The sequence below is a fragment of the Microcebus murinus genome, chromosome 10, assembly GCF_040939455.1.
Source record: "Microcebus murinus isolate Inina chromosome 10, M.murinus_Inina_mat1.0, whole genome shotgun sequence".
NCBI classification, from domain to species: Eukaryota; Metazoa; Chordata; class Mammalia; order Primates; family Cheirogaleidae; genus Microcebus; species Microcebus murinus.
In genome coordinates, this window is record NC_134113.1 from 44,768,607 (window position 1) to 44,789,112 (window position 20,506).

Below are 20,506 nucleotides of genomic sequence, written 5' to 3' on the forward strand. Positions count from 1 at the left end.
AGTGCATGTGGTTTGTTGCAGAGGTAAAGAGCTAGGGCTCCAATGTCAGAGAAAGCTGGCTTAAATCCCAGTGGTGAAATCTACTAGTTACTCAACTCGAGTCATACTCATTTCTCTTTAAAATAAAGATAATTATGGGTACTCTATCTGCTTCCTAAGATAGGACTAACATCTGATTAAGCAAAGTACTTAGTATACTGGCTATTCATAAGTAAAATAGTTTTAGCAAATAATACTAGCTTCTCCTTGTTTTTGTTTCATCGTTCCTACCCTGTCTACTTCACAAGGTTATCAAAACCAGATGAGCCAACATATTATGTGAAAATGCTTTGAAAGGGATAAAATGCTGAGCATGCAATAGAAACATTAGGATACCACTAAATATCTATAAATCTTGCTGGAGGTGTACCTCCTTCTTCCCCTCCCCACCCCGCCCTGGCCTGGGAGAGGGGTTGCATTTCCTCAGTTCATGAATAGCCATTGTGGAACTGGTCTGGGCTTTCACAGTTCTGTGTTTCCTCCCATTTGGCCTTCAAAGAGATCACAGCCCATGTGAGTCTCCAAATAAATGAGGAGGAGTGCAGAAAACACCTCTCTGTCCCCTTCCCCTGCAAGTCTGGGGTAACCTCTTTTATTGGGTCAAAGTGTGCAGGGGAGACACCCCACTGTCACCACTGCTCTGTGGCCAGAACTAAAAATGGGACAATATTCCCCTTTGCTGAGGCAAAGACCTAGAGGGAGAAGAACAAAGATGTAGGAAAAAAGTCAAACCGTCCCCTAATCACTCCTCATGACTCTTAGATTCCCTGGTGTGAATGGGATAAAATAGAAACAGGTTCTGAGACTGCTGATGCTACAAAAAGGCCAGTCGAGGAGTAACATATTGTGGGAGGGACATGTTTCTGAAGACGCTAATTTGTAAGGAGCATCATCCAAGCCTCATTCTGACATAGGCTGCAGTTTTCTTGATTTGCCAGCTCAACTGGATGACAGTGGGCCAATAGCATAAATGTGGTTTACAATTCACTAGACCCCGCCAGCCTTAAAATCTCAAGGATTCTTCTTTTCTTTCCTTTTCTTTTAGTTATGAGTGATGTGCATTGCTTTCCATTTTTGCACACAAAGACTGTGCTAATATTTTGTCTATATGTACAACTGACCCTTGAACAACAGGTTTGAACTGGGCAAGTCCACTTATTTGCAGCTTCTTTTCAACCAAATGCAGGTGGAAAATACGGTATTTGTGAAATTCGAAGCCCGAGTATATGGAGGGCTGAATTTTCATATAAGCGATTTCACAGGGCCCAGTACAGCAGGACTTGAGTATGCATGGATTTGGTTATGGGGGTGGGGCTGGAACCAATTCTTTGGCTTATACTGATGGACAACTTTGTAATTATATACACGCAAAATGCAACGCGAAACAGAGCATGTGCATTGAAATGGGCTCCTCAATATGCCAGTATTTCTCTGGCACATTGTTTTCCCTGGGCAGATAAGGTCTACCCCAGACAAGGGTTCGTGTAGTAGGAGAGAGAATGGCAAAGAAAACGTAAAATGAGATCAAAGGAGAAGAAGCCAGGATGTGCCCTGAGAGAGAGAGAGAGAGAGAGAGAGAGAGAGAGAGAGAGAGAGAGAGAGAGCAGCTCTCAGCCCTGGCCATAGATACATCAGAATCCAGCAAATGGGGAAACTGAAGCAGGGGAAGCACTTGAGGCCAGGAGTTGGAGACCAGCCTGAGCAATGTAGGGAGACCTTGTCTCTTAAAAAAATGAGTAACTGGGTGTGGAGATGCTGGTCTGCAGCCCCAGCTACTCGAGAAGCTGAGGATCGTCTGAGCCCAGGAATCGGAGGCTGCAGCAAGCTAGGATTGTGCCACCGCACGCCAGACTGGGCAACGGAGCCATACAGGTCTCTCTTAAAAAAAAAAGAGCCTGGAAGGCTTTTTTAAGATTCTAAGATTCCACCTCTGACCTACTGAATCATACTTTGCTGAGGTCTCCTACCTCAGTACGTATAGTGTGAAAAATCTCCCAATGAGTGATTAGGTTTGCAATCCACTGGAGAATAATTGAATAATCAGCCTGTTGAGAAAAACGCTGAAGGAAGACAAGAAAGGAAGTGCTGCTGAGGGTGTATAATTTGAATCTAATCACAAGGAAATATCACACAAGTTCCGATGGAGGAAAATGCTGTGGAAATGATCAACTTATATCATTCAGAAAAGCCAACATCATAAAGGTAATTTTAAAAGACTGAGGAATTGTTCCAGATTGGAAGAGTAAGAGACTTGACAACTAAATGCTGGGCTAGGTCCTGTACTAGAAAGAAAACAAAACAAAAAAATACTAAAAAGGACATTATTGTGATCTTTGACAAAACTGAAGTATGGACTGTGGACTTAAGTATTACTAGAATTTTGAATTTTCTGATTTTGATAACTTTACTGAGATTGTACACTTAATTCAGGATATATGCAACCTATTCTGAAATGGTTCAGGTAAAAATTTATCTGTGAAGAGAGAAGGAGAGAGAATAATAAAGTAACTGTGCCTGAATGTTAAAGAAACAAATTGGTGAGGTTGGGTAAGGATGTATAGAAGCACTTTGTACAATTCTCACAACTTATCTGCAAATCTGAAATTATTTCAAAATAAAAAAGTTTTAAAAATAAAAAGAGTAAAGGAGAAGTTTACTTAAAAGCTTTCAGCGGCTAAGGTCCAAGGGATGCTACTGAGTTTGAGACAGGCCAGTGGCTGAGACATACTAAGGTCTGTCTGTCTTCCTTGAGGACCAGGGGGATAGAGACTGCAGGACGGGGAGGGCTCTTTGGAAGGAGAGCAAACACCAGGAGAGAAATGATAATGGGGGGGTCAGAATTTGGGATGAGCTAGTTTATAAATGTGATGATAAGATAAAGAAGCTCTGGATGAAACTGCTACATACCCTAAATCTCTCTAATTTACCCCAGCTACATATTGGTTACACTCTCATATTCCACTCACAGAATAACAGCTTTGAAACCCAGTTTTATCAGGTGAAAAGTAACTGAATGGGGAAATGCTATGAATGCCAGGAGCTGTCCTGGAAGTCAAATTCCCTTTCCATTCTTCCCACACTTTGGAGGAGCTGGCAGCAGAATACTACCACTGCTAAGTCCAGATAGGGTCCCCCCTCTGGGGAACCTTCTGCTGGGAGTTGGTGGCACCTACTTTTCTACCAGCACTTTCTTATTTTGGATCCCTAGTAGATCCAGGCCAATGAATACACCCCATCTGTGTAGCTTTAATAAGTGCCTGCTGCTCATCTGGGGGTCTGCGAACTTTGGCATTTCTCTTTATTCAAGGCCTTCCTGCCAGCCCAGGACAGCAGAGCTGTGGAGAGGGTACTGCAAGTGTGTGTTTTGCTATGAGTTTTGACCTTGGTGGCCTGAGCAATGACATCAGGAATGACCTCCTGATTGTTGAGAAGGACTCCATCTTCTCCAGAGTTAAGGTTTGTTCATTAGGAACATGGGCTTCTCGGACACTAGCTTTTCCTAAAACTTGAGTGCTAGGTATTAGACTCCATGATGCTAGGGGTTCCAGGTGTGCATTGGAGCATCTGAAGAATACTATGTGTTTTGTTTAAGACTTACAAACACTTAGCCATGCGGAGGCTTCATGCTGGGGGTGCAAATGTTTACTCTGTCGATAATGAAGAGACATGACCCCTTCCTTCAAGGGCTCTAAAATCTAGCTGATGGTTTTAGCAGTAGATTTTTGAAAAACATGATAAGATCCCCTGATCTTCTGCTTTGATCACTGTCAGCCCCAACATTCAGGGGGCCCTGAGATGCCATGTGTCTGCCTCATCCAGGGGGGGAGCTGTGTGGAATTAGACCTGCCCAAGGAGACAGGCAGAATGTGGGCCCAGCATGCCTCAATCTTTTAATTTTTTAAAGAAAAATCAAAAATCAAGATTTTTTTTTACATGTAAAATCTCCTAACTTTCTCAACATTACCTACTCATTCCAATTTTTAAAACAATGTTCATATCTCACTGTAAAAGCGAAAAAAGTGACCTGTGCTATTTGTGACCTCCAAGGAATTCATGGGAAGTAACAGTCCAGCATTGAGATATTCAGAATAAAAAGAGGGTGGAGTTTTAACCCTCCACTCATCATTTTCTAAGGGAGATGAAATGGGCAACTTTTTTTGTTTTCCTTTTCTTTAAAGTCAATGTTATCTTAAGCGATGCTTTATTTATCTACTATCCTAGGGTTTGGTGAATAAATGTTCATGAAATTCTTGACCTCGTTCCTAAAACCACAAAATAGGGCAGCCATGCCCATGCAGAGTGTCCACTGAAAGCAGGAATGCCTCCACTTGGTTCCCGTGCGAGCAGACTCATCTCCGAGGGCGAGGGGGTGACTGGTGTGAGTGAAGATGTAGCCGAAGGACTTGAGGTTGAGAAGTGATTCATTTATAGTTACAGCTGGTTGTAAGTTCTTTGGCTGTCTGTGGTTACCAAGTTATGACAAAAGTTATGCAAGGCCTATTTCCTCCAAATTAAAAAATAAAAGTGGGGGAGGGGAAGAGGGTAAGATATTGGTGTAGAAAAAGAAATACTAGGAAATCTTGGAGATGCGTTGGAGAGGGACGGGTGGAGCCCGCTGTTAGAGACATATCTGGCACTCCCACCCCTCCCTTCCAGTATTTGAAAAACAGTCTTGGTATGTCCAACAGACGGAGCAGCTGTTAAATGTCTTTGCTGCTGATATACTGAAGAGTTTCTCTTGGGTAAGAGATTGAAGCAATGATAATTTATTATCATTTGAATGCTCTCAGAAAGACATTTGCATCCATAGACTTTGCCATTCTCTAGTATAACTAAGTGTTCAGCATATGTGATTTATTTTAACGTTATTCATAGGATATCATTGCTACTGGTAATCATAGAACTTAACATTTATTGAACCTTTTGGCCAGGAATGGTACTATGCATATAAATGCACCTTCTTATTTAATCCTTGCAACTGCATTCCTAACGCATTTATTATTTCCATTTTCCCAGAGACCTGTGATATAGAAAGTTTATCCAGAAAGATTCCTCAAAATATAAGTATCCCAAACTGTATCTCTAAATATAAAATAAGATGGTCATTTTTTTAAAAAAAAAAATTTATTTCAGTATTTTACGGTACAAATGTTTCAGTATTTTATGGTACAAACAGTACAAATGTTTGGGTTATGTATACTGCCCTTGCCCCACCCAAGTCCAAGCATGTCCATCCCCCAGACAGTGTGTACCACACCCATTCGGTGTGAGGATGGTCATTTAAAAAAAAACCAACAAAAAAAAACCTACTTATTGTTAGGTCTGGAGCCAAGAGGGAGACGCACGAAGCCTCAGGTGTAGCAAAATGCTATTTATTTGGGACATCTGGGTGCAGATGGGTGGAGGCCGAAAAGAGCATCCACGCCAAGAAAGGGAGAGCAGTGGGTTTTATCGGAGGTGTGGATGGAAGTTTGAGGAGAGTAAATTTTTTTTTCTGAACATTAACAGGTTCCGCAGCCGTCTGTGGTCAGAGTTAGATTTACAACCTCCCGACTCTCCAGGCTCTCTCGGCTATTGTTTCACAGGCCTCATGATCGCTATCTAAGTTTTCCAATAACCGCATTCCATCCTATACACCAGGTTCCCACCCTGAGCAAACTTAACACTTATCAAAATAATGTTTCCTTACATTTTAATATATCTTTTTAAAATGTATGACACCTGCTGCAGGTTAAAATTTTATTCACTTTTGCTCTAATTTACTGTTGAGCCAGCTTAAATTAAAACTTAGAAAAGGATTTGCCATCTTGTAATTGTTTTTAATTGACACAATCCCCTGATTGCTACGCTTTTGTTTATTAAAAAACAATCTCTGGAGAAAGGCCAAGAATGAGATTTGCATCACAAAAGTACTTCCTAGGGGGAAAAGTATCAGACTGGCCTTATGTCTAACATTTATTAAGTTTGCTGAATATTGATCCTCTTTCCTTTAGCATCCACACTTTTTTTTTCTGAGACTGAGTCGCCCAGGCTGGAGTGCAGTGGCGCGATCATAGCTCCCGCTACAGCCTCAAACTCCTGGGCTCAACTGATGCCCTGCCTCAGCCTCCTGAGAAGCTGGACTATAGGCACATGCCATCATGCCCCACTAATTGTGTGTGTGCGTGGGGGGATCTAGATACGTTTTAATGATTTTTTGTTGTTGATGCCACCATTTTGTTTCTTTTTTAAAATTTCAGAATATTATGGGGGTACAAACATTTTGGTTACATATATTGCCTTTGCATTGCCCAAGCCAGAGCTACAAGAGTGCCCATCCCCTAGACAGTGTGCTCTGCACCCATTAGTTATGAATTTTCCCATCTCCTCCACCCCCCTCCCACCTGCCTGGCACTGGATGAATGTTACTTCCATGTGTGCACCTAAGTGTTGATCAGTTAGTACCAATTTGATGGTGAGTACATGTGGTGCTTGTTTTTAATTTAAAAAAAAATTTTTTTTGTAGAGATGAGGTTTTACTATGTTGCCCAGGCTGTTCTCAAACTCCTGGCCTCAAGCCATACTCCTGCTTTGGCCTCCCAAAGTGCTAGGATTACAAGTGTGAGCTACCACACCCAGTCCATACTTTATTTTTAATGAGAAGTTATAAATTTCAAAATATGTATATTATATATTACAAAGGTCACAATTTACTTCTAAAGTTGTTCCAAGACCTTCTAAATCATCTATGTGGCTTCTTATAACCAGAGAACTCAGTAAAATTTAAGAGAAAAAGAACAAGATATCGTTAACTCTCTTGAATATAAAACTATATCTAGTACAGGGTTTAGGGTACAATCTGAGACTTTTGTTTGGAATTTAAGTAGCTCTTCTTTACCAACTAGAACAGGAGGGCTTGTTATAACACAGCTTATGGGGCTCTACCCTCAGCAATTCTGATTACTTAGGTCTGAAAAAGAGTTATAGGATTTGCATTTCTAGTAAGTTCTCAGATGATATTAATGCTACCCTTTGAGAGAACCACTTTCCTAAAGGATACTGCCTCCCTCTTCTTTCTCCTATTCTTCCTTTCTTCTTCCCTCCCACTCTTATCTTTTCCCACCTTTTCCTCTTTCCCTTCAAAAACAATCTTCTCTTTCTTTTTTATTCATTTACCCTTCCCTCTTTTTCTCTTCTTTTCTCTCCTTCTCCATCCCCCACCCTTTTCCAGGATGGTATTTAAGGCATCCAGAGGACTGTGTTTCAAAGGACTTATTTAAAGTATTTATTCACATAACAATATTTACTGAGCAGCTACAAGGTTTCATTTATTCATTCATTGAACAAATATTGAAATTCTATTACATGTCCAGCCCTGTGCACGAAGGGCAAGACAAAGACTCTGCCCTAACAGAATTCCCCATATGACGAGAAAAGGTAGAGAGTGCACAAATATATAAATAATGATTATTACCAAATATCATTAATACTCCAAGTTAAACAAACAGGTTACTGAGATGAAGAATAATAAAGGGATGCTTTTTCCTTGTGAAATTGAAAGGGCCTGGCTCCACAGTGTTTAGGCTGAAACTCCTGGGATGAGAGGAAGATGGCCAACCAGAGAGCCTGGGGAGGAGTGATCTGAGAAGAGGAAATGGCAGGCACAGAAGCCCTGGGGCAGGAGAAATCAGTTCCATGGGTGTGTCTCCAAAACCTTAACCACAGCCCTGCACACAGTAGGAGCTTAGTCAAGATTTACTGAATGAATGAATAAATGAATTACCAGACCCAGGCAACTGGAGAGTAGAAGGCAAGCAGAACAGCAAGGGGTGGGCAGAGGCCAGGTAATGAAGGGCCTGGGTGAGGACCACGACCTGTTAGGTCATGCATGAGGAGTTTGGATTAGCTTTGCCAATCCACTCTGCCCTCCCCTCATCCACCCAATACCCCCTCTCCCCGTCTGCTCCCAGTTCAAACCCTGATCTAAAAATAGCAGTTCTCAAACAGTGGCTCCTGGACCCCAATGGCCAGGTGTATCATTCAACATCTATGTTCATAATGTGAGATTATGTTAATTATAACGTAATCATTAATTACTATGACAATTTTTTTAAAAAACAGCTGTTTGTTCACTTATGTCTAATCAAAAGCAGCCTCACCCTTCCCATGTAGTCTGGGAAAAGTTTCCTAGTGACAAGAAAAGGTTGTCCCCTGAAATGTACAGAGTCGTTGATCCCAAATTCCTGGAATGCAGAACTTCTAAAGCAAATTCAGTACCATTATACAGGATAAATAGACTCAGAAGAAGTTGAGGAATTCCAAACAAAGACAAGAACAAAGAACAAAATGAATCAATTTATTTATACTTTGTACAGAAGTTTCAAGCAAACTCCTCATATAAAAGAAGATGTCTGGCAGCTTCTCCCAGTCCTATATTTCCTTGAATCTATTACAGTTCTCTCTGATTTCTCATATCAGTATATTTGCTTTTAAAAAGAAAAATGTAACCAGTAAAAGCTTGAGTTTAAACTTTCCCTTTTGTTTCATAGTATGCTAATTTTTATGGGTTACTTAGGACCCACTAATTATTTGAGAGCTTTGTTGTCAGCCTTAAGATTTTCCAAGACAGAACTAATAGTTATATACCTCTGGAAAAGGGATGTCTACTATTGTCCTTTCTTTCAGTATTGCTATGATCTTTCGTATAGATTGAAGATAATAAAATAGATAAAGGATACATGATTCTTAATGTATATGTCCCTCTTTGATACATCAAAAAGAAAGTAATTACATTGAAAGAAATTACTTCTTTTTTTCCTAATTCTTGTTCTCAAGAGCTTTATTAGCAGATCACTGTTAAAAACAGTGCCATGTAGTGTTTTAAAAGAAATAGGAAAGCTTGGAGGAGATAGGATTTATTGAAGATTTCCACAAATAACAGAAGGCTATATAGTATATATAAGTGGAAAGATTCCAAAGCTGAACTGTGAGAACATTTTAACCTCAAAAGAAAGGGCAAAGTGAAGGATGAGCAACAAAAGTCAATAAGTGGAGGAATTTAAAAGGCAGCAAAAAATGTTATTTGGGTACAGTACATTACTAGGCAAACTGCTCTTGTACAGCACATTAATAGTTGCTTTAATATATTTGATCTTATTTATTCATAATAGCTCTGTGATGTAGGTAAAGTTAGGTATTATTTCAGTTTTACAGTGGATGAAACTATAATAGAAACTTGTTTTCTTAATATACCAAAACAAGAAAAAGGTAATATTGAAAAGGAAAAAGTCTGAAAAAACACCCCGGTAAAGGCTGAAGGCAGCCAGAGCCTGCAGTAAGGTTTGCAGTATCTAATGGAGGGGAGGGGGGACTATCTTCTGAAGAGACTGAAAGGTATGCCAGGCTGTGCAGAGCCATTGAACTTGGGCACAACATACAGGGTGAAAGCTCCTTAGTAAGACAAGTGAATGACCTGGACAGAGAAACAGGAAAGATTCGGTTTTCCCAGAAATACACAGATGTTTTAGGTTTCACCTTTTTTGAGTGCTTGCTAACTTGAAAAGGGAGTTGAAATCTCTGATCTGGCTGCGGAGATTTGAGATCTCTGGTCTAGCTGCAGATTAAAAGTCCATAAACTCTTTGAAGGAGAAGGAACTTTTTTTTTTCATTAACAGATATTTTTAAAACATATTTTCTAAAAGAATTAAAACAATTTTTTCTTTTTTCCTTTTTTCTACTTTTCTTCAAAGTAGAAACACGAGATTAAAAAAATCCCTGTCTATTTAAAACCTGTATTTAACCTGTCTATTTAACCTGTCTATTTAAAAAAGAAGGGAATATGATCTTCTTCCACTGATTTGAAAATTAGAATATGGAATCGCATATCTTTTGGTAGTTGTTAGAGATGGCACCCCAAAAAGAAGTGATCAAAAATTTTAAGAGTTGTGTGATATTTTGCTGTTATCATCTGTGTACAATTAAATATTTTTGCTGTTCGCTTATTGGGAGGTTTTTTTAAATCCATCTTCAGATACATCATCATTCTGGTACTAAGGCAGTTGCCAAAGGTCATACAGTTTGAGTGCTGAAAACTGAGTAAAAGCGATTTCTTTGTAAATTTGTGAGAAGCTGAGCCATGAATAGTATTTTTCACAAACAAGAGTTTACACAGCTTTCTTCTATTGGTTGGATAATTATGGATGAAATGGCTTTAACTACAGGATGAAACAGTGATGAAACTGCTTTGCTATGGGTTGAACAACTGAGGGTGATTATACTTGTTGGTCAGTGCTATCTGCATAAGATTTAGGGAGGACACAGACCTATACAAGAGGAAAGAGAAAGTGAATGGGAGAAAAGAATGAAGGTCAAGTTGGCAATTGTCCGGCTCCTTTTGGGGTCTTTTTCTCTAGCTGGTGTCCAGGGGACATGCATTGGAACAAATGAATGCTTTGAGGTGAGAAGGGCAAAAGCACTCTAATAAAAGGCTCCAGGAAAGAATGTAGGCGACCTAGGGAAATGTGCTGCGGTCAAGTTTAATCCTGGGAAAAGAGGCCCTGGAGAAAGCAGATGAGGAAGATAGGAAGGAAGATAGGGAGGGGGAGACGCTGGGTGTGGAGGGAGGAAGGGGGTGGGGGTGGGCGCCTGGAAAGTGAGAGGGAGCAAGCACTAATTGTGGCTAAAACGACTGGGTTGAGGACCACAGAGTGGGGAAAAGTGAAAGCCCAGGAGGAAGAGGAGGAGGAGGCAGAGCCCCGCGGACCCGGACGGGACCCCGGAGGGGAGGTGGCGGCGCGGGGCAGGAGGGCAGCTTGGCCCGCCTCGGGCCCTCTTGGCAGCCTCAGGCGCTGGCTCCTCAGGGCTCCCTCCCTCGCCGGCGCATTGTTCCTTTGCCGGGAGACGAGGAAATTGCCTTTTGATTGCGGAAGTCCGCGGACGGGGCTCGGGGCGAGGCAGCGCGGGTCAGAATGGCAGCGTGGGAAGGGCGGCGCGCTGCCTGTCCCCGCCGCCTCTCGTGTCCGCAGCCCGCCCGGGGCGGCAGCAGCAGCAGCAGCAGCGGCAGCGGCGGCGGTGGCCGCGGTGGCCCGGGCGCGCGGCCGGCCCCGAGGGAAGCGCACTGCGCCCACGGGGCGCGCTGAGCGCGCGCAACAGGTGACCCCGCGCTCCCCGCGTCCCCCGCGTCCAGCCCCCTCTTTAGTCAGGGTCTTGAGCACTGAGCGCAATGCTGAGCCATGGAGCCCACTTGGCCTTGTGGATCGCGCTGAGCCTGCTGCAGGTGAGTGACCTGGGAAGGGGTCGGGGTCTAAGGCGCCCCTGCCTCACTGAGAACGAAATTCCCACTCCACTTTGTGGTCTCCCTGCTGTACTTTGAAGAGGGAGTTGGCAGAATTTCTTCCTGTCCCTTGGGAAGAATGATCCTCTTTTGAGCTCCCACCCAGACTGACAGCTCATCCTACTGTCAAAGGCAAAAAGCCCCCTTCTCTTTCCAGCTGCTTCCAAGAGAGCTGCTAGGTAGAAAGTTACCGTCTGGTTCCCCTGTGGGCTTTTTCTCAGGCTAAAGGGCAAAGGGACTGGCTGAGGCTGGGGGCCAGGGGTGAGGACAGGCGGCTTGGGGAGCTTGCAGTGGACATGTACCTGGGCAGTCCAGACTGCAGCCTTAAACTGTTGTCTCTGATTCTTTTCCAGACAGGACTGGCTGAGCCAGTGAAATGTAACTTCACCGTGACGGAGTCCAGGGTCTCCAGCCGTTCCATTTCTATCCAGTGGAAAGTCTGGGGGTCATCCTGTAACTTTAGCCTCATCAATAGTAGCGACACCTCAGAGGCCGCATGGTGCCACCCCATTCGGATAGACAACACTACCTATGGATGTAACCCTAAAGATTTACAAGCGGGAACTATCTATAACTTCAGGATTGTTTCTCTGGATGGAGAAGAGAGAACTGTGGTCTTGCAAACAGGTAAAGGGTGGCAGGTGCAGTTGGATGGCCAAGCCACTCCTGGCTGGGCTCTGCCTTTTCAAGCTGGTGTTTCATTTGAGTTCCAGGAATACAAAAAGATAAAGCTGTGAAGATAAATATTGACAAAGATTTCTGGTCTCAGATCTGGTGAAAAGCAGCTTGGTTGACTTTCAGAGATACCCTTAGTTCTGAAAACAGCTGACTAGCCGCTGGAGGGGGGTTGGGAGATACAGAAAAGAGAAACTTTGGGCTGTAGAGGAAATCTATTAAAGTGATGTGTTTGAGCTTCCATTGCATTAGATTGTCAAGCCCTGGAATAATTTTAAGTAAATGTTTTTAGAATAAATAATGGAAGTACAATGATTAGGAATATGCCCTTTCTCAACTTAGTTTTATTTTTAGAACCAAGACATAAAATCTCCAGGAATAGAATAGAGCTATTTATAGGGGAAAATTAGAAAAGTCCCTTGAAGTGAGATACAAAAATTATTTTGTACCTCGAGTAATTGAAACAGCATAATATCAGAGAACATCTTTTGATTACTTTCTACCTCAAGTCAATTATTTTCCTTATACTTTTGGTGAATCCTTTCATGTGTGACTAGTAAGAGTTTCTCACCTGAGTTGTTTTTACCTGTAAAATGAGTATTAGACTAGGTCATTCAGGTCCAAGTTCTTACCAAGAGCCAACCACTTAGGTAGGGGCTGTCATTTAATCCTCAGAGCCATCCTCAGATGTGCTCTAAATTCTCTAATGACTTTGATGTTTTATGATTTCATCATCCTTAACGTTATCTCTTTTTGTTGCAATAGTGTAGCCTTTCTTTCATCCAGAAATTCAAATTTAAGTCAAAAATTCTAAAAGTCAAATTTAGAAATGTGTTGTCCTTACTATTCTTTCACATGTCAACCTGAACAGAGATTATTTCTTTTGCTATAGTTCTCTAAAGAGCCATGAGAACTCTTTGAAGGTTTGAAGTTTGAAGGGCAGTTACAGCAGGATCAGGGGATTTAATTTGGCTCATGTAACAAGTCAACCAAATATTAATTCTCTTATTTTTTCAAAGAAAAAAAAATCAGAATGCCCAATTACATCATTTGACTTACTTCAGATGAAACGTTTAGGTAATATCTGAGATTTGCAGAAACTCAAATTGGAAAGAGAAACCACTTGTTAAGAATCTTTTTTTTAAATATGGTATTAAAGAGAGACTGAAATTAACCACAAAATTAAAACATTTTACGGAAGTTTAAGCAGCTGCGTTGTTAGTCATAATGTTGGTTTCTTGGTATTTGAGGACAGTTCTGTGAACACTCATATTGATAATACTTAGAAATTTATAACATAGAACTTCCAGATGTGTTAATTACATTTGAAAAGGCATCTGGTCAACCAGTATGTGTGTTCAATGGGGCAGAGAAATATGTTAAAATAGGTTGAGCTTTCAGAAGCTTGTTGGGAAAAGATAAAGATATTTAAGAAGCCAGAATAAAGTCGTTTAACTCAGAGGATTTACTTTTTGGAAAAATTATAATGGAAAAGGACTCATTGTAGATGTTACTAGTTAGGATAGGCTTTGAATTAAATTACACAGATAGTTGTTTCAGTCCAGAAGCATTTATGAAAGATAAGAAATATTTACATTATATTTACCATGTTATGTAAAATAAGACCTCATTAGCATCCACAATGTGCTAGTATTCAGGGTTCTCATCATTTTTCTTAAGGAGGTACTTTTTACAGATACTTTTCGCCACAGATTTTATGAGTTTCATGATAAATGTGAAGAATGAAAATTGCAGGGGGTGCAAGCATAATGATAAATTTTCCACACTTATTTGTATGATGGCTATTTAAATAAAAATTGTTTTTAGTTAAGGTACTTTAAAAATTGTTTCAGGGAGGAATTTTTTACTTGGTTGTTATTTATTTATTTGTCTGTAGTGCTTTCTGTATTTTAAGGACATATGTAAATTGTTCATGTACATATGAGAAAGTACTAGCCTTCCTTTATATTGATTGCTAAACTACAGAGATGAGCTCCGTAAATCAAAAGTTATTGTTATTATTTTAAAGCAATGCCTACTAATATAATATTGTCTGAGACAAAACTTCAAACAAAAAAAGTCACTGAAAATGTGTGTGCTTTCCTTATTCCATCTTGCTTGTCTTATCAGTCTAGATCAAAATAGAATGAGAGCAGGATGTGAGATTTGGCTAGAGATACAGTAGTAGCTTAGATATCTCTGTGGCATTCCAATGTGATTTGTCTCATCATTTTTCCTGATAAATTTTCTAAAATTGTTATTTCAGCATCACATATCTGACCTTAAGGATAAAAAAATTTAATTAAGTGGGCAATATTTCAGCAATAGTTTTCTACTCCAGATTTAAAATCAGAATTGAAAAAACCATGGATTCTAATTTGGTTCAGCAAACTTTTATCAAGCAACATACTGCAGGAAACTATACCAGGTAGTAATTGATATTCTTATAAAGATGACAAACAAAAAGTAGTCTGTACCCTTTATAGTCTTGTGCAGTAGTGAGCAAAGGTTACAATGAAGATGGTGACAGAATTTTGTCACAGCTTTCCTGGATAAAGACTTTACTCAGCCTCTTGTACAACATGTTTTATAACCATAGAGGAGAAGGTATTTGGCATTTCTCAGGTTTATTTGGTCATTAAATGGGCAATGCAACAAGAATATCCTTTGAAAGCCACATTATTTAGCTGTGAATTCACCAGAAATCAGACAGTGAACATACCAGATATTGAGTAACTTGACACATTTGAAAGGCTGTGTCCTCATAGTCTAGAGCAGGAGTCACAAACCAGTAGCCCCTGGGGATATCTAAGTGTCTAAATAATAGCTATCTTTTATTTGACACACATAGTATTTGAAAAAATTCTAGATTATTTCACCAGCACAAAAAATGGAAAATTCACATAAAAACACAAATTTATGAATTCTCTTAAAATATTGGAGTATTTGGGAAAACTGTCTACCTAGAGCTCTCTAGAGCTGAGTTGTAGCTTCTCCTTTTAGATACTGGTTCAGTGGAATAGCACTTTATTTATTTCCTTATCTGAATGCATTCTAAAGACATTTGAATTGGTGACTTCTACTTTAGAGTTTTCATTTAGAACTTTTGGGGGGCATTATGTGTCCAACAATAAGAAGTAGGATTTTAATACTTAAAATGACATCTAGCACGTGGTAGGTATTCCATAAATATTGATTAAATGAATGGACAGATGGATAGACAGATGAATAAATGGATCTATAGATGGATGAATATATGAATAGATAGAATAAATAGGTATAGGTTCAGAAAGGTAGATGTGAATGAATGAAATTAATATTTTAGTGAGAGAATGTATATCTTCTAAAAATATTATCTGTTCTCATTGGATTATGGGTAAGCTACAGAGCCCAGGGATGGGGTATATTGTAGAGATAGAGAGCTTTATCTGTAGAAAGATATTTTAGTGGCACTTGCCCTCTTGCCCTCTTGCTAGTCAGTTTCAGCTACCTATTCATCAGCCTATGGGGAAAAAAGGCACCAAAAAAAAACAAAAACAAAAAAACCTCAAATGATTTCAGTTATTTTAATAGATCTAATTCCTTTTTCTTTAATAAAAAATATTTTAGGAACTTTAATTATCAAATCACCATATCAGCTATTATTTCCACTTCAAAATCTTGTTTATTGTATTAGTTTTCTAGAGCTGCCATAACAAAATACCACAAACTGGGTGGATTAAACAACAGAAATTTATTTTCTCACAATCCTGGGGACTAGAATTCCAAGGTCAAGGTGTCTGCAGATTTGGTTTCTTCTGAGGCCTCTCTCTTTGGCTTGCAGATGGCCACCTTCTGGCTGTGTCCTCATGTGGTCATCCTTCTCTTTGGCTTATCTGTGTACTAATCTCCTCTTCTTAAAAGGACACCAGTCATATTGTCTTAGGGCCCACTCTAAAGACCCTTTTTAACTTAATCATCTCTTGAAAGGTCCTGTCTCTAAATATGATCACATTCTGAGATACTGGGGTTTAGGGCTTCAAAATAGGAATTTGATGAGGACATAATTCAGCCCATAACACCTACATAACTTTAAACATAAGCCATTTTTTGGACAGGAGGTAGGATTTATTGGTGGGCATGGATGAGGAGGGGGTAGCACAGTGGAAGCCCTCATCAGTGCAGAGCTTACTGCTCGTCCAGAGGGCCATGATTAGAATACATTTGACCCCACATCCATCTGGGATAAGCCACTTCTCAGCCACCATGTCTTCAAATTCGTCCTCCTTAAACTTGGTAAAGCCCCACCTCTTTGAAATGTGGATTTTCTGGCGGCCAGGGAACTTGAACTTGGCCCTGCATAGGGCCTCAATCACATACTCCTTGTTTTGCAGCTTGGTGCAGATAGATGTGATGACTTGGCCAATGTGAACCCTGGCCACCATGCCCTGGGGCTTTCCAAAGACACCTTGCATATTTGTCTGGAGCTTAGATTGGGGACAGCACAAGATCTGACACACGAACATACATCAGAAAGGGCTGTCTGCAAGGTCACTCAGAGCAACCCGTACAAGCAACAGGCTGTGTATACTGCCCAAGGAGGCTGCTGTTTGTAGTCATTGCACACTGGGCTGCCATGAGGAGAGGAGCATGGTCAGCTTCATTGACAGCAGGATCTTTTTTTTTTTAATTGATTTTTTTTTTTTTTTTTTTGAGGCAGGGTCTCACTCTGTTGCCCTAGCTGGAGTGCAGTGGTGCAATTATAGCTCACTGCAGCCTTGAACTCCTGGCTTCAAGTGACCCTCCCACGCCAGCCTCCCATGTAGAAATACAGGCTTGCATCACCATGCCTGGCTAATTTTGCTTATTTTTTATAGAGATGGGGGTCTCACTATGTTGCCCAGGCTGGTCTCAAACTCCTGGCCTCAAATGATCCTCCTGCCTCAGCTTCAACGTGCTAGAATTACAGACTTGAGCCACCATGCCAACCCTTATTTCTTAATAATATCTGTATATTATTTGCATCAAAACCTCTTGCAAAGCTTGTTCTAAAAACATATTCTTCATTTCTACCCCACATGGAGTGAAGTTAGAATTTATTAAATAGAAGGAATAGAGCTGGGGGAATCTGCATTTTAAATACCAGAGTGAATCCGTGCATACTGAAGTTCAAGAGCTATTCACATACTTTTTCTATTATTCATTGGCTTGAAGATTTTGGTACCATTCCTTTTTAGGCTTGGTTAAATCTGTAATGCCCAGGGATATTTATTGTCTTTCTCTGGAAAAGAAAAATACTCTAATATTTGTTTAGTGCTTTTATAGCATATAAAACACTTTCACCTACTGTATTTAGTAAGGAAGAGTATAATATACATATTGTACTAACTATATATTGTTTAATTATTGTTAATTATCCTCAGGGTAACCCTGGGAGAAGGATTGTGAAGGAGCAGGTTGCATAGTGACCAAGAGTTGAGTTCTGAAGGCACATTGCCTGTATCACATACTAGCCATATCACTTTTTTTTTTTTTTTGAGACAGAGTCTCGCTCTGTTGCCCAGGCTAGAGTGCCATGGCGTCAGCAACCTCAAACTCCTGGGCTCAAGCAATCCTTCTGCCTCAGCCTCACAAGGTAGCTGGGACTACAGGCATGTGCTACCATGCCTGGCTAATTTTTTCTATATATTTTTTTTAGTTGGCCAATTAATTTCTTTCTTTTTTTTTTTTTTTTATAGTAGAGACGGGGTCTCCCTGTTGCTCAGAGCTGGTTTCGAACTCCTGACCCTGAGCGATCCGCCTGCCTCATCCTCCGAGAGTGCTAGGATTACAGGCGTGAGCCACCATGCCGGCCTAGCCATATTGCTTTGGGCAAGTTACTTAACCCTTCCAGCACTGTTTCCTAATCTATAAAGTGAGGATGATAATAATAATAATAATGCCCACCTCATAGGGTTGTCATGAGGTTTTAATTGGTTCATCCATAAAATCCTGGAACAGATTTTATCATATACTAAATGTGTAGTAAATTTACTGTTACTACTTTCAGGTTGGAGATGAGACTGATCTTCATAAGAACTAACTGGCAATTTTCGCAATTCACACAGCTAATATATGATAGAGCCAGAACTTGAACCCTGCTTTACTAGTTCCGGCTCCAATATTCTTTCCACTACTCTGCAAAAAGGATATTATTCTTAAATTGGGATTAGCTCCTTCAAATTACCAAATGATACGTTGTTAATGCTTTTCAAGTCAACTTTTAAAAAGGACAAAGTATATTACAAAATATTTTAAATCTATATATGGTTAGCCTACGCAAGGGTGGGGTAAGGATTAAATGTGGTTTTGTGTGAAAAAATTGGGAGCCACTATTGCTGTTCAATTGTGTTGAACTTTTGGTGGTGATTTCAGTATTTAGCAATCAGCCCTTTGCAGTCAATTTATTTCAGGCATTGTAAGGTCAAGCTGAGCTGCCTACATGGAGTGAAGCAGCCCAGTTCTCTAAGACTGATCATCCTGCATGTGCTTAGGAATACTCTTCTATTAGTCTGGCTTCTGTTGGTGGGCATGGCATTCTACACATCAGCTAGAAAAAAATAAAATCTAATTTGTCCAGACAGAATGAGAGGAGAACAAAGAAAAGCTGTTTTACCTTCCATTCCTAGACACCAATTTGCTGGAATCCCCTTGGGGAATAAAGGATAATACTTATAACTTTCTGACCTTGTAGGAGAGATCAAGCCCATTCTATATATATGAATGTACATAAATTAAGATGCATATATCCCCCAAACATATAATATGCAACTAAACTGAACATGGTAGGCATACATATAGATTTCCTGGGATTTTTGATTTTAATTTTGTTTTTTCTTCCTTTTATGTGGAAAAACTTGGATACATAAAAAAGTAAAAAGGATGGTATAATGTACTCATCACCTACCTTCAATAATTACTAATTTATAGATAATCTTATTTTGTCTATAACCCTACTCATTCCCCCACTGCACATCATTTTGATACAGTCTAAGTCGCTATCATCTCATTTCATTTATAAATATTTCAGTCTGCATTTCTGAAAGATAAGTATTTTTTAACATAACCACAGTGTAAGTATCACCCCTAACATTAACAATAATTCCTTAATATCTAGATGTCCAGGTCTGGAAGTATATGTCAAGTGATAGCTCATGAGTTTCCACATAAGAGGGCTTTTGTGCAGCACTCTGATTAGAAGAGGGACCAGGGGACTTCTCTTTATGTTGCATTTACGTAGCACTTTAGATAATATTGGGAAAAGCCTCAGCTGTCGACATGAAAGAATTGGGGTGGGCCTGCTGAAGGGTATCAGGACAATGAGGGTGTAGCAGTCTCGATAAGTTGTCTGAGTTCTCTAATACTCACTAGAAGTGAGCTTCTCAGTGCTTTAGTTTAAACTGCTCTCTCATTCTGCAATGCCCTTTCATCTCTCTGATTTTTAAGTCCCACTTGACTTTCCAAATTTGTTCACATTCACCTTCTCCATGAAGTTCACCTCTGAGACCTCAGCCCTTGGACATCATTCTCAATTTTGCATATTCAGCATTGATATTGGCCTATATTACTATCAAAAGCAAGAGAAGCTGTCATACTCATACAAACTACCTTTTACCGAGCACGCACCATGTGCTAGGGGCTGCACTTAACACTCTATCTACATTAACTCTCTTTTTTTTTTTTTGAGACAGAGTCTCGCTTTGTTGCCCAGGCTAGAGTAAGTGCTGTGGCATCAGCCTAGCTCACAGCAACCTCAAACTCCTGGGCTCAAGCGATCCTTCTGCTTCAGCCTCCCGAGTAGCTGGGACTACAGGCATGCGCCACCATTCCCAGCTAATTTTTTCTATATATATATTAGTTGGCCAATTAATTTCTTTCTATTTATAGTAGAGACAGGGTCTTGCTCTTGGTCAGGCTGGTTTCTAACTCCTGACCTCAAGCAATTCACCCGCCTCGGCCTCCCAGAGTGCTAGGATTACAGGCATGAGCCACCGCACCCGGCCTACATTATCTCTTAACACTTACAATTCTGTAAAGTAGGTATTGATAGTCCCATTTTACAGATGAGGAAACTGAGGCTCAAGGAGGTTAACCAACATGCCTAAAGCTACCCCTGTGGTAAGTGACAGTGTTGGGAATTGAACCCAAGTTTAATTCTTACATCAAAAGTCAGCCTCCCTATAATTCATCTTTCTGTTTACGCTTTTCACATATGTCTTAACTCCCCGAGTAGAGTAGATTCTCAGAGTGCTGGCCTCTGCCTATTTATATAGCTAGTGCTAAACACGATAAACTGCAGAATAACACGGCAGCCTGCACTGTTGTTAACAATGATGCAAATGATTGTCAAAACTGCTTCAGTTTCCCTTTTGAGATTGTTAAAATTTTAAGTTTCCTAGTGGCTGAACTTTATATCTAGCATTTAAAGATGTTAAATCTAATGCACAGCAACCCGATGTATTA

General features: G+C 40.3%; 1 protein-coding gene and 1 non-coding gene across 3 annotated transcripts in view; one reads left to right on the forward strand and one right to left on the reverse strand.

Annotated features, from left to right (window-relative positions):
• Positions 1-20,506, forward strand: part of PTPRB (protein tyrosine phosphatase receptor type B) — a 109,832-nt gene that overhangs the window by 18,011 nt on the left and 71,315 nt on the right. The window contains exons 1-2 of one of the 2 annotated variants that reach the window (XM_012788748.3): positions 10,722-11,293; positions 11,704-11,977. In XM_012788748.3, the coding sequence (XP_012644202.2) occupies positions 11,240-11,293; positions 11,704-11,977 (328 nt within the window). In that variant the 5' untranslated portion in view covers positions 10,722-11,239. Of the gene's footprint in view, positions 1-10,721; positions 11,294-11,703; positions 11,978-20,506 lie in introns of those variants that run through there. The other variant, XM_012788747.2, reaches the window with a different exon arrangement.
• On the reverse strand, positions 16,542-16,677 carry LOC142873595 (small nucleolar RNA SNORA70). Its single transcript, XR_012921592.1, has one exon. It is a non-coding gene; the product is annotated as a small nucleolar RNA SNORA70 (small nucleolar RNA).